The 13,374-nt window shown below is 42.4% G+C and overlaps 1 protein-coding gene across 1 annotated transcript in view; it reads right to left on the bottom strand.

Annotated features, from left to right (window-relative positions):
* Positions 1 to 13,374, bottom strand: part of LOC138510558 (serine/threonine-protein kinase MRCK beta-like) — a 2,015,755-nt gene that overhangs the window by 207,155 nt on the left and 1,795,226 nt on the right. The window contains exon 22 of the mRNA XM_069626316.1: positions 6,664 to 6,690. Coding sequence (XP_069482417.1) covers positions 6,664 to 6,690 — 27 coding nt within the window. The remainder of the gene's footprint in view (positions 1 to 6,663; positions 6,691 to 13,374) is intronic.

The following is a 13,374-nucleotide window of genomic DNA, read 5'->3' as shown; positions in this document are numbered from 1 at the left end:
GGGGACTTTATCATGATTATCGCACAATCTCTGTAGAGAATGTAACCTTTCCATAATCAAACATGACCCCTATAGGAAAGTTACTTTCACTATTATTATACACATTCCAAAAGAAGAAAACAACATCATTTCGATTACACCATTTGTGAAGAGGAGATATGAGTTAGCAGGGAAGATGATGCATGTGAAAGAATGAAATATGAATTTGAATTCCCGATTCCTTTTTGGCCACAGTTTATCAGCCTGGGTCAATCAAGTTATCTCCTGTGTCACAGTTCTCTTTTCTGTAACAGTTTGAGTGTTTATAATAGTGTGTAATGCCAGAAACCAAGTGCTTTTTTAAGTTTCAAATGCAAATTAAACATCTTGTGGGAAATGCCAAACCATCAAAATCCATCTTGGGATAGCTATAATGCAGGCAGGTACTCACATGTAGAAAGGCAATTGTGTAATGTATATTGAGTAAATAAAGTCATTATTTTTCCACTTGCGTATGATGCATTCCATCCCAAATAAGAATAGTGAATCAAATCCACACAAGGATGGTAACACGCATTCGAGTCCCCGCAAAGATGGTACCGTACATGCATGGAAAAATATGCATTTTTGCAAATATGAAGTTGGATCCTGTATTATGATTTTTTTCTGAACATAGTTCTGCTATTAGCCCATTTTTAAACATTGGGAAGGGTTAGTCCCCACACAAGGCAGGTTTCCACATATAATCCCTGCAAAATAGGTAAAACATGTAAGCGTATGTATGTGTGTTTGTGAGTGGGTGTGTGTGCTCTTCCGTTTGCCTCTTTGGAGATGGAAGAGTATCAGTATGTGCAACGTTTAGACTTTGCCAAATATTTGGAAGGACCTGCGAGCTAAGTAGAGCAGTAGTATAGTTTGGTTATTTCTAGTGCATTGAGTGTCAGAATAGATATGGGTGAACCCTGTGGATGGTATGTAGGCTGATTCAGAATGCACTGTTGGCCCTGTTGATGAATGACTGAAGACACATTTTACAGGTAAAGTTCACTCCTCAGCTATGAGTGAAGATGTTACCAGATGATGCCTGGACGAATTATGTGAAACATAGAATAGTTTATGGTGCTGTGAACAAGGGTAAATACATTCTATCATCATGCAGAAAAGGGTGGTTCAAGGACTGATGGTAGAGTAGCACTTATTGATGTGGCTAAGGAGCGATAGGGTGAGAAAAGTGGACGAGACAAAAGAAACTGAATGCAAGGTTATGGCACCAATGTAGACAGTGTATAGTGAGATGATGTGAATGTCAAGAAAGGCGCATTGGGCAAAGCCAACAGGATGATGTGTGGTGGTGGTACAACCAAGAGAAGTAGCTGGGGAACAGGAGAGGAAGAAGCCATAAATATGGGTAGAAAGATATTGTGGGACCTAGTATCAAATGTATTTAAGAAGAATAACCAGGAGGTCAGCGACAGATGCCCAAGTGAACAGCAAGATAAAGAAGAGGTGGGTGAGGAAGATGGTGTAAATGTGATTGTTGTTGGAGCTGACAGGCGGATTTGTGCAATTGTTCTTGCTTTCATAGATCTAAGCACTGCCTTCAATCTTTTAGACAGGTGGCATATGGGAAACCTTGGATGAAGTTGGTCTTGATAAGGCCATTACAAGTACTATTAGCTACGTGGGCACTGTGACATTTGGTGCTAAAGGAAAGAGAATGGCAACCTTCCCAGTTTCAAGGAGAGTTGAACAAGGAAGCATAATACTTGGCCCTTACTTTTCCCTTCATATTAATGAGCTGGAAAAAGATTTATTCAAGTTGAGAACAGATCGCTAAGAGCTGCTGATTGCATATTTGCTGTGTTGTTACATAAGTATCATTCAGCATTTTTGAGAAGAGGGGGCGCAAAAGCCCTGCAACAACGAGTCCCTGTTTATGTATAAAAAATGGAACCTAGGAGATAAAAAATTAAAGTTGTTAAATCTGTTATGTGAGTAGGAGCACCGGACAAAGTCCAGAAAAAAACATATATTTAAAAGGAGAAAACATGAGAAAACATGGGAGCTGTGGAAGATTTTAAATAGTTAGGGCTGACATTCTTTAATAACGGGAGTTTGGAAGCTCATATTAGCAATCTGTCAGTCTTGATAGCTGAAACGATTGGGGGCATATTCAAACGTGATTCAAACGTGATGGGAAATTTCCTGAAATCAACTTAGGTGTGATTTTGAATGTACATATAACAAACACTCTTTCCCATACAATGTATGCAAGCAGGGTTTGGGGCAATAAGAGCAGCCCTTCTATTGAAACAGAAGAACGTACATTTTTAAAGAAGCTCCTAATTGTTCCATACGGTATCATGAATGAGCTGCATTATATAGAATAAGACATGAACCAAATGAGCTTGTGAAAATGTGCCCAGGTGAATCTATGGATTAAGGTTTGGTGCATCCCTAGGACACTTGTCCACTTGTCACACAGATGATCATTGATGATCATCATGGCAGAAGAATGCATATTACTTTCAATGTACAAAAGTTGTGCTAAGACTATTTCATGAGCAGTGGGCGTCTTGTCTCCAGAACGGACAAGATGTTGTGTGTTGAACAGCTTGAGTATGAGTCTATCCAGAATGCTAGAGACATCAAGTCCTTTAGGGCTTACCTATCCCTCGTGATGAGCCAGGGAATGGAACCATATTTTGTTTTTCTACACATTGTTCCTGGAAAAAGCTTGGTCAAGAGGGAAAGGTTTGGCCTGCTGTAAAATAGCCTGATGCTGGCTACCGTTCAGGGGGAAAAGGTGGCCCTAGTATCAAGGGAGATGATGTCTGCCCGTTAGGATCATAGGCTGAGTATAAAACAAAAAATGCCATTGTGTTTTGTAAATTGTTCCATGATTTAAGGAAAGAAATAGTCTTTGCCTGACCAGACAATATTTGGGTTCAGAGAATGTAGAGTAGTCATCTTATTAACAGCACAGGGAAAATGCATAATGATGGCCTTGGGGGTTTCCTTGTTTTTTGCTCCTAGGAGTGGACCTATGTAGATGAAATAAGTGATAATTACCTACAAGGATGAGAAACATGTCATTATCACCCACCAGGCTTCAATTTTTTAAAATGGATTATTTTATAATGAAATCATATCAAAAAGAAGTTGATGAGGTGATTTGCATCGACAGGTATATATGTAAATTAAGGCAGGCATGTGTGAATGTGTGTATTTTATACTGAATGTTGCCATTTTAATTTTGTTTTGTGGATTTAAGAATATTTATTGGCGATATTTTAAAAGCAGAATTAGGATGCTTTTAAATGTATTTTTGAATTTCTGATGGTTTATATTGATGTGTTTATAATATAAGCTTTAATTTGGAAGGCACTTTTGACAAATCAAGTATTGTGGACTGAAATGACAGGAGGTTTTGTGTTTGTGTGATTTGGAACAATTCTAAAAGGTGTGTACTAAGGCTATTTGCAGGCGGGAGAAGGAGGAAGACAGCTTGAATTACCTTTCCAGAGGTCAAGTTGTGCTTTGAATTATGATAGTGGTAAGGGTTCTAGTGGCAGAAGGGAACTGAACACATATTTGAGCAGCAAGTGAGAAAGTGCTTTGGAGGGATAGTGTTGAGGATCTTTACCAATCCACCAGGTTCTCTGTGTACTGTGGAAGTAAGTGAATGTAACATGAACAGTGGTGTGGTGAAGAGCTAGAAGCAGTGTCTTGAAAAGCCTGTTTCCATGACCGAGAGATAACTAGGAAGTTGAAAGGTGTGGACTAATGTGACTTTGTTGGCAGGATTTGGGAGGGGGAAGGGTATGATCAAGTGGGGGAGGAGGTTTAAGAGAGGGGGTCAATTATTACTATATGTCTGCTTTTTTATATGTATTGCTCATTTGCATGTGTGTGGAGTGATATTATCCTTCATTTTACCATGCCATTTAACAGTGCTTAACGCCATGTTGCATGTAGCTGCCTTTGTTTTTAATGCACATTGCTGAAACAAACATGGGTTGGATTGGATGTGGTTTTGTAATGGATATGTCTAGAATCCCATGAACAGAATGTAGTTATTGTGATCCCACTGTTAGGGAAGAACATTGTTTAGGTTTTGGAATGACATTTTGATGGGGTAGCAAAGGGGGAAGTTCTGATGCCAGGTAAATGATTAGGGGTGGCTGGTGAGGAGAGTGACCGTGGAGGACAGAGTTGAAGTATGTGTCCTTAAGTTACAAGACAGATGAGTGGCAGGAGGAAAATCATAGACAGAAAAAAGGGCCAGGAGGGCAGACAGTGCATTTGTCTGTACTGTAAGGGCTCAAGAGGAAGACTTGGACACAGTGGCATGTTAGGTTTTGGTTATAGACTTTTATTTCCATAAAATATTAGAAAGGGTTGGGATTAATCCTATTTATCCCTAATTCTCAAAGAGGTTTCCCCACCTCAACAAAACTAAGGAATGACTGTGTAAGGATGTTCAACAAAACAGCATCCTCCGTCCTGTGCCCAAAAACCCTAAACTGGCCCTTACACTCTAAACTCAGTATAATGTGCACAAGGGAATTCTGGTACTTTTAGCTTTCTTTCAAAGTTTACAACATAAAGTTCTTAAGGTGCAAAAACAGAAAAGAAATAAAGTTCCAACAGGAAAGGTGTTCCCCTTCCCCTAGATTTGTTCTGATAGTTTAAATGTCACTTTCTCACAGTTCACTTTCTCACACTCAGTCCTCTTTCTATCGCTGGTATGCACTCCGGCCAGGCTATTTGCGACTTTCTTATTGATCCTTAAAAGGGGTATGAATCCACCTTCTTGTATTCTCAACTTCTGGTTCACTTCTCAGCTCACTCTTGGTTTACTAACTTGCCAGGATATCACTTCACCTTTCTTCTCACTAATGGTTTACTCTGCAGCCTGGATATCACTTAACTTCTCTTCTCACTTCTGGTTTACTCTCTTGCCAGGATATCACTGCACTTCCTTTTCTTACTCCGGGTTTACTCTCCTGACAGGATATCACTTCACTTCCTTTTCTCATTCCTGGTTTATTGTCCTGCCAGGATACCACTTTAATTCCTCTTGTCTTCCTCTCTTGGGTGTGGGTCCCAGATTCACTGTCTGCCATGTTCATTATTCTACTAGGGCTTTTCCTTTCTCCATTCACTCTTTCATCCATGTGACAATGTTTTTCCAATGTTGGGATACTGACTCTCTTTTGACAAAGTTTGTTTCTGTTTTGATTCCTCTTTTTAAGTGTTGGGTCTCTGACTCTCTCTCAACACTATTCACATGTGAATCAAATATTCCTCTCAATCATTGGGTCTTTGACCCACCTTCGACACTGTTCACATACGTATTAATCCCTTCTTTGAAATACTGGGTCGCCACCCCTTTCTTAATGTTCTCCATGTCAATTTCTTTAATATTTTCAGTACGGCTCTCCCATGTTATCACTGTGACGCAGCATTTGCCTCCCTGCGCCCCGGTAACACATTTGTTCTCCTTTGAGTTACCTGGCGACTTTGGCGGTTCTCATGTCTCTTCTTCTGCTTAAGTCCTAGTCCGCTGACTAGGCTTGCGTTCTGTCAGCCGGTCAGATCCCGCTTTGCTTTCCTTTGCTCCGGGCGGCTCCAGCTGCCCTCAGTCATTAAGTGGGAAGCTTCTTTTGAGTCAGTCTTCCTTCACACCGTTCATGTTAGCCACTGTGCAGCTTCTTACAAACAGCTCATCTCTGGTGTCCTGACTGGCATCAGAGCAAGTTGCAAACAGCTTCTGACTCTGCCTCTCTCGCAGATCCCTGTCAGTGGTGGCAATTTTAAACTTCCCTACATTTGTCCAAATTTTCCAAAGACTAGAACGTGGTGTTGGTAACGCTTCTGGCCATCTTCATTGCTCCATCCCTCTTTTTTGTCTCAGTACTAAAATGGAGGGGTGTAAATAGGGTGCTTGGTTGGGAAAACATGGAAAATTAGTATCTATGTCACAATAGGCCATCCAGGTATGTTGTACAGGTACATGGGTGTCATGTGGACTTATGGCTACAAGTTTATTTTGGTTCAGTGTTTTACTACCTCTCTGGAATTGGCCTTCACCTACGTGATCCTCCCACAGATAGCCACCCCGAGGTCAGAGTCAGGTAGCTTCTGCCTTTCCCTGGCCACATAAGAGAGCTTTCCTCCTGATAGTCAGTGACGATATTACTACATTCTTAACAGTGCATGACCATAATTAGGGTCAGGGTAGGTTTAGACCATGGGGGAACTGATATGGATAGGAATGCTGGGAATAGGGTGATGTTCCTGTCTTTGGAGTCCTAGAGCAGGAACCTTGAGAAATATTTCTAGACATAACAAAGAAACAACATCATCGAAATCCAAGCAATAATAGCTTTGGATTGTATATATGGATTGCTACGTGATTCCTCTCTAATCCTCTATCATTCCCCCCCGGGTTTCCCAGAGCGTGGCTGATCCAGCCTTTACCTTGAGTCCAAAGGCTGCCAAGCAAAGACCAATGAGACAAAGCTATGACAATTTAGCATCTCCAGGTTCCTTTTGTAGATGTTTGTCTGCATTCGTGTTCATGACTTTAGATAATACTGGCAAGAAAGTAACCAGCAGTGACAGATAGAGGTTAGCAAACATTCATGAAACAACCAAAGTTAGGACGTTTTACTGTACCTGCATCGGCCAAGGGCTCTTCCTCCTCTGCAACACAAAGACAATATATTTATTAATTACATAAATGCAATGTGACTGTAAGATACATGCTACTAACAGAGTCCAGTCGATCATCCAAAATAGTGAAATACAGATGCAGATTTTACTGCAGTAAGATCATATTTTTATTGCAACTAATTCATATCAGAAAATAGAAGCGACAATATCACAACAATAACAATATCACACCTTCTCAAATAATCCTTATAAAAACCATATATCATTGTGATCCTTACATGTTCCCCTCCCCATTCTTCTCCTTTACTAAACACAAATAGCCCAATAAATGGTCTTTTGAGTTTAAATAGCATTTTACAGCCACTGGTTTTTCCCAAAAAGTCTCTTTTATATTATCTCCCCAAATTTGTTCAGAACAATAATAAAACTGCTTCAGTTTTGTGAAAACATTTTCTTTTCAAAGTTTACATAAATGCAGGATTTATTCCAGAATATTTTGAATCGTTTTAACATTTTCGCAATTTAAAATGTTGTTTACTGTATAGTTTTTTTTCCATAATAGGCCCCTGGGCAAATTAACGCCACAGAATGCATTTACAGGGATTGAAATTAAGATTGGATAAGCAGGATCTAAATGCAGCTCCTGGGTATCCAGCATTAACCAGTAACCAGGATCTGCCACTGAGGAACGAGGAGCTAGTACATAAGGATCCACAATTCTAGCTTCAACATAGGTTATCATTTTGTCAATAACTTTTGACCCCGTATACTTTTCAATGTTGTTTAGAAGTCCTAATGTTTATTTATAGATTGTCTCAAATGCACACAGTTTTTAAGCCACATAGGCGTGTTTGTTCAGCATCAGTTGCAAGGGGGATCCAAAAGTAGCTCCTGGAAGCTATTGGGGTTAAGGCACCAAGACTCTTCTAGGCTACAAGCAGCAGCCAAATAGCTCCCAGCTCCCCTCAGTGTTCAACCCTGATTTATATATGCAAAGCAAATTATCCTAATTTCCCTTCCAAGGCAGTCAAGGCCATCCGATTTAGGGGTTTCATAAATGTGTGCATAGTTCATGATGTTGAATATTTTCTGTACTTTGACTATATTGGTCAGCGGTAAGCCTGGGGTATTCGGGAAATTTCTAGAAAACAAAGCAATCTTTAAGGATTTACAAACACTTTAATGATCCGTCTATTGTCTCTGCTCTTCTGGAAGGTTGTTACATATTTTAGGGGCCGTAGAAGAAATGTTCCTGCCCAACTGCTCTTTCTTATATTTGTCCTTGTTAATAGGTCTTTGGGATGCTGATCATTGTTAGGCAAGATTGTATGCAGTACCCTTTGGGTGCACTACAACAACCCTGACCTCCTGGCAATAGGAACCCAACCTTTAGTATAAGTCTGTATTAAACACGTTGGTAACGAGTTCAGCAGCCAGGCTTCTCTCAAGAGGGATCAATGTGAGCAGTAGGGGAGTTACACAGAGATTCACAGTGACAAGTATTCAAATAACTTCTTACACACAAGGTTTCTTGAATAAACAATTATTAATTTATTTAACAGTCAGTTTGAGTAAGCCTTCTTCAGAAGGGACAATATAATAGTAACACACAAATACACTCCAAAATACACACTCTTAGTTTCTCTAAATCAGCAAGTACCCATACATTTTCTACACCTTAAGGTGACTTAAATAGCTAGGACACTGTGGACATTAATATGTTACTATGGCATTTAGAGCCAGGTCAGAGAAAAAGGTTATTAGAACAAAACAAGAGATCTCACAAATATTCTGAAGCAGGTAAGTACTTTTGGTAACCCCTAATGCAAAGTAAGTTAACCCCTTCTGGAAGGAAGACAAAACACACAGAGGCAAGAACAGTCATTCGGGTAGGCAGGCCAGGCCAAAGTCAATTGGGCAAAAGTCTAGATGCGCTGAAGCTATTCTTGCAGGTAGGTAAAAGTACTGCACAATGTTTTAGAAGTCTTTGTAGAAAAGAAGAAATCAAAGCAGGGCCACAAGCTGCGAGGATCAAGTTCAAAACCCTCTGCATTGTCCACAAGGCCTTCTGGGGCCTTGGGCCAAAATACCTTCAACTCTCTCTTGCTAAATATCTTCCTTCTCGAGCTCTTCGCTCATCCGCCTGCAACTCCCTCAAGGTCAGCTGCTTCTCTAAACAACGAGTTGGTGGCAGATCTCTCTCCGCTGCAGGGGCCTCCCTCTGGAACAGCCTTCCTGCCTCCCTGAAACTTGAGGAGAAACATCTCCGGTTCCGGAAGCACCTCAAAACCTTCCTCTACGCCTCCGCTTTCTCTCCCCCTCTCCCCTGCTAAAGTTACTGAAACTGCACTGAATCTGCAACTGGGCCACTCACCGTTCTCGGTCCTTGGCCCAGCCACTCTCCCCTGCACTGCCTCCCTGGCACCCCCTGCACTACTGGACTGTGTCTGTATCCCTACAGCCCCCCTTCCCAGCACTTGTCTGCACTGACTTTGCACTTGCCACTAGCTGGCCCTTGTTATTTTCCTGTATGCTATTAACCCTGTACTGCACTTTCCCCCTTGCACTTCTCCCTTTCCCATCTACCCTTGCACTTGCGTGATCTGAATGACACCTGGCCTAGTAGGATCGTTGTCTGTCTCCCCTTGTTCCCCCCCCCCCCGCCTTGTTGCGCCTTGAAACACTTGTGTATAGGCCTGTTACAAATGCCATATCATATCATATCAATAGGCTTGTGAGGTAAAGAAGCTGTTAGCAACTCTACAGAATCAACCAAGGCAAATCTCCACTGAGAGCAAGTGAGGCTGCACACCAAGAGGTAAGTTCTTAGACTTTACAGTACCTTTGGTTAGAAGAAACACAGTTCCAGCTGGCTTCTCTTCCTGTGCAGCTCTGCATATCCTGTGTTCCTGGGCCTCAGTCTTGGAGACAAGAAGGAGGACGTCTGGAGGACTCCTGCACTGCAACGGGATGGTCGGCAACAGAAAAGGGCCAACTTCTATTCAGTGGCACTTCGCGGTTTCAGCTCCTCGAGTCTCAGCAAATAGCACCACCGTGAACTCTTGGCTGTTGAGATGGGCTTTCCTTGCATCTGGGATCCAGCACTCTGTTGAGGTGGCTCATGCTCGCTTAGTGCTGCTTCCTGGGCATCTGAAGGATCTTCTGGGAGCTCTTGGTCAACTTAAAAACAACACACACCCACTGGTGTTCCTCTCCCTGGCTCTTCGGTTTCCAGCAGTGGAAAGTCAACCAGCTTCGAGAGGATGTCCAGATGGATTACTTTGGAGTGGATTGGTCCCACCAACTCAAGGGGAGAAGTCATCCTTACAGGGCTTTTCTAGTCGAGACGAATTCGGAGCTTCAGCACAGCAGCAGGGGGGCTTCACCGGGCAAACCAACAGTCCAGGAGTTGCAGCAAAGTTCTTCATCGGATTCCTTCGTCCAATGGTCGACTCTGTCTTCCAAGCCAAAAAGCCTCGCCTTGTATGTAGGTTTCTCCCATTCATTCCAGCCTAGATGTCAGTCACCCAGCAGGGTGGTTTTCCTTGCCGGACAGCCAGCCAGCCAATCACGTAGGGGTGCATTCCTGTCTCCTAGGAAACTAAGCATAGGGAGTTTTGGGCACCACCCTCTCTTCCTGCCCCCGCCAGACACCCTGGAGCCAGAGGCTGGCTTCACTTGTGAATCCTGCGAAAGACAAAATGAACAAAGGGACCAAACCTGGTTTGGCGTGCAGAGTAAATCTCAAGAAGGACCTTTCCACAAAGAAATGGTAAAAAAAGAAGACCAGGCCACTTTGACAAAAATGGCACCCTTGGGTGCTTTACTGCAGCTGTGAACGCAGCCCGCGGTAAAAGCACACCACAGTAGTAAAAAGTAAACCACTGCCACCAGCAATTCATTGAGGAAAGGGTAACAAAAAAATATTACATGAGAAACAAGACAAAGAGATACTAAGTAACCCCTCAAGCACCCTATTGTAAGATAGTGTGTGCTGGGTCTAGAAATGTACAATGTAAGTACAGTCAATTTCATTTCACTGCTCTTGGAAACAGTAGTTTATCCAAGAGAAGGTATTTAAACCTTTGGGAAATCTGAAAGACTTCCCTGTGCCACTGCACTGATGGTGCAGTGTGACACAATGTAAAGATGATGCCTATGGAGTTTGTCAGACACCATACTTAACAAAGAAACATAGTTCAAATCACATTAAAAATAAATGAGAGAGTGGGACAAGGGTCTCACTCTCTCCAGGTTAAAAATTAAAAAGTCCTAAAATCCAGCAAAGTTGTGGGGGTCTCTATGGTAGAGAGGAATTAGCACATTTCTGATAATTCTCCCTAACAATCACAGCACACTTGTAGGGACTACAGCATGGCCACTAATCCCACTGTGGGTCATTTTACAATGAGCTGAGTGCAAAGTCAAAAGCAAGGCTAAAGTTTGTACACTTTCATTTTTGCCCTTTCCATTCCTAATAGCATCATGTTCTTCCTGCTAATCCATCCTCAGCTCACCCTGTTCTCTCTGTCCTCCTTCGGGCTCCTCCTACACGTCACCCAGACTGTCTTGAGTCATGGTGCCCTTTTTCCTCTTTCCCCTTGACTGGCTCCTTTAGCCCTAATCTCTCTGTTTATGGCTATTTACTTTATGTTCACATGTTTGTATCTGCCCACACACTTCTATTTTTCTCAATTTCACCCATACCCCACTTTTACCCATGGTTTATGAGTAATGCTGTATTTCTTACATCATGCTGTGTGCCTTCTTACATACTCTGCCATTCCACTGGGCCTCATTCCGAGGTGGGCGCAAAGGGATACCGGGCACCGGTATGGACACCGGTGCCGGTAATCCCGTTGCACCCTATTCCGAGGTCCCTTTGCGGCTCCTGCTAAGGCCGCCTAGTTTTTACCAGGCGGCCTTAGAGGGAGCCGCAAAGGGTCCAGGGAGCAAATAACGGTACCGCAAATTGCGGTACCGTTATTTGCACCTTCCCCATTCCCATTGAGCCATATGGGGGCTGAAATGGGAATGGGGAATGGTATTTTCAATGGGGACTTACCGGTTCCGCAATGGTCCGACTAGACCAGTAAGTCCCCATTGAATGAGGGCGGACTCGGTACCGTTATTGGAGGCAGTCATGGCGCTGTTCGCGCCATGGCTACCTCCAATCTCGGAATGAAGCCCACTGTCTTTTTTTCATGTGCTGCTGTGTTTTTGATGTTTGCCCCCCCGCACCTCGATGTTGTTTTCTTACTTTTGTCACCATGTTTCTACCTGTTATGAAATTCCTTTGCTGTCCGCTCTTACCCATGAGTTGTTTCCCCCTATTGTCGCCTTACTTTATCCTTCTCTTTTCACCTCTTCACTTGCTTGCATGTCCTTCTTGCTCCCTCCCGCATTCCCAATCCCCTCTCTTTCATGTTACATCACTTGTACATTCAGAATAGTTGCAGTGCTTAGTATGATCGTTTATTGTCTTGTTGTTTATCTCTTTACTTCTCTTTCTCCCAGTCGTGCACTCCTTTCCTCTCCCTCACCCGCTCTCTTTTCATGTTTAGCACTTGCGTGTTCCAACTCGCCACACAACCTAGTCAGAATTGTTTTGTTTTCTTTCCTTTCACCCACTTCCTGCACTTTCCCGCCTTTCGCCTCTCCTCTGCTCTCATGATGCAGCACTTGCACGTTCTGAATGTTTCAAGTCTTTTTAAGAACGTTTTTGTTTTATAACTTATTCCTCTTCCCTATTCCCCCACCCCTGTCTCGATGCTCCTTGAAACACAATTTTTGCTGTATAGTGTGCATTACAAATAACCAATAAATACATAAAAATGTATGTTCAAGCTCATTTCCTTTTCCTTCCAAGGCAGAGAAGTGGAATAAATCAGAATTTGCACTTCTGTTGTGCTTTCCCTCCTGCGTCTTGGAAGAGCCAATGTTTTACGTCTTTATGACATTTTCATGCAGGCATAAAAGCAAATTAAATGGATTCCTATGGAATCTACCTCAGGTTAGCACCTGCTAATGAGCAGGCAGATCCCATAGGAATCCATTAGCAAACGTCACCTGCAAAGTGTCATTTGTAGGCGCCGTTCACTTTTTTACAAAGTGAAAAGTAAAACTGATGACTAAACGAGATTTCGACTGGTTTTAGTCTTCAGTTTTGCACTACGCTTTGTAAATGTTTAAAAGTGCATGCAGGGGACCCAACAGCACAAGTGCTAATGTTGGCAGTGCCCTATGTGCAATTAGCATTTAATTTAAAATGACCCCAATCAATATAAAACCGGTTTTACAGTGCACCATGGCGTTTGGGGGGTCATTTAAAACCGTGCTGAGTGAAAAATGAAGGCATAAAAAGAAGGCGCAATGCTTTTACACCTTTATTTCATTTTGTAGTCAATCTCCTGTTCGTGCCCTTCTGAGTCATAGGAGGGGCCATAAATCAAATGGATTCTTAAGGAATCCACCACAGATTATCACCTGCTAATGAGTTTCCATAGGCATCCATCAGTAAACGCTCCCTGCAAAGTGTAATTCCCAGGCGGCGTTTACTTTATTACAGAATAAAACAGAAGATTTCAAGTGGTTTTCCCCACCAGTTTTACACTGCGCTTTGCAAAATGTTTAAAATTGCAAGCAGAGGACCCAACAGCATCTATGTGCTAAAGCTGGTGGTCTGCTGCATGCAATTACAATTATTTATAAAAT

The sequence above is a fragment of the Ambystoma mexicanum genome, chromosome 6p (genome assembly GCF_040938575.1).
Source record: "Ambystoma mexicanum isolate Mex_15411 chromosome 6p, UKY_AmexF1_1, whole genome shotgun sequence".
In the NCBI taxonomy this organism is placed as follows: Eukaryota; Metazoa; Chordata; class Amphibia; order Caudata; family Ambystomatidae; genus Ambystoma; species Ambystoma mexicanum.
Note: the sequence above shows the minus strand (reverse complement) of the source record. Positions and strands in the feature narration are given on the sequence as shown.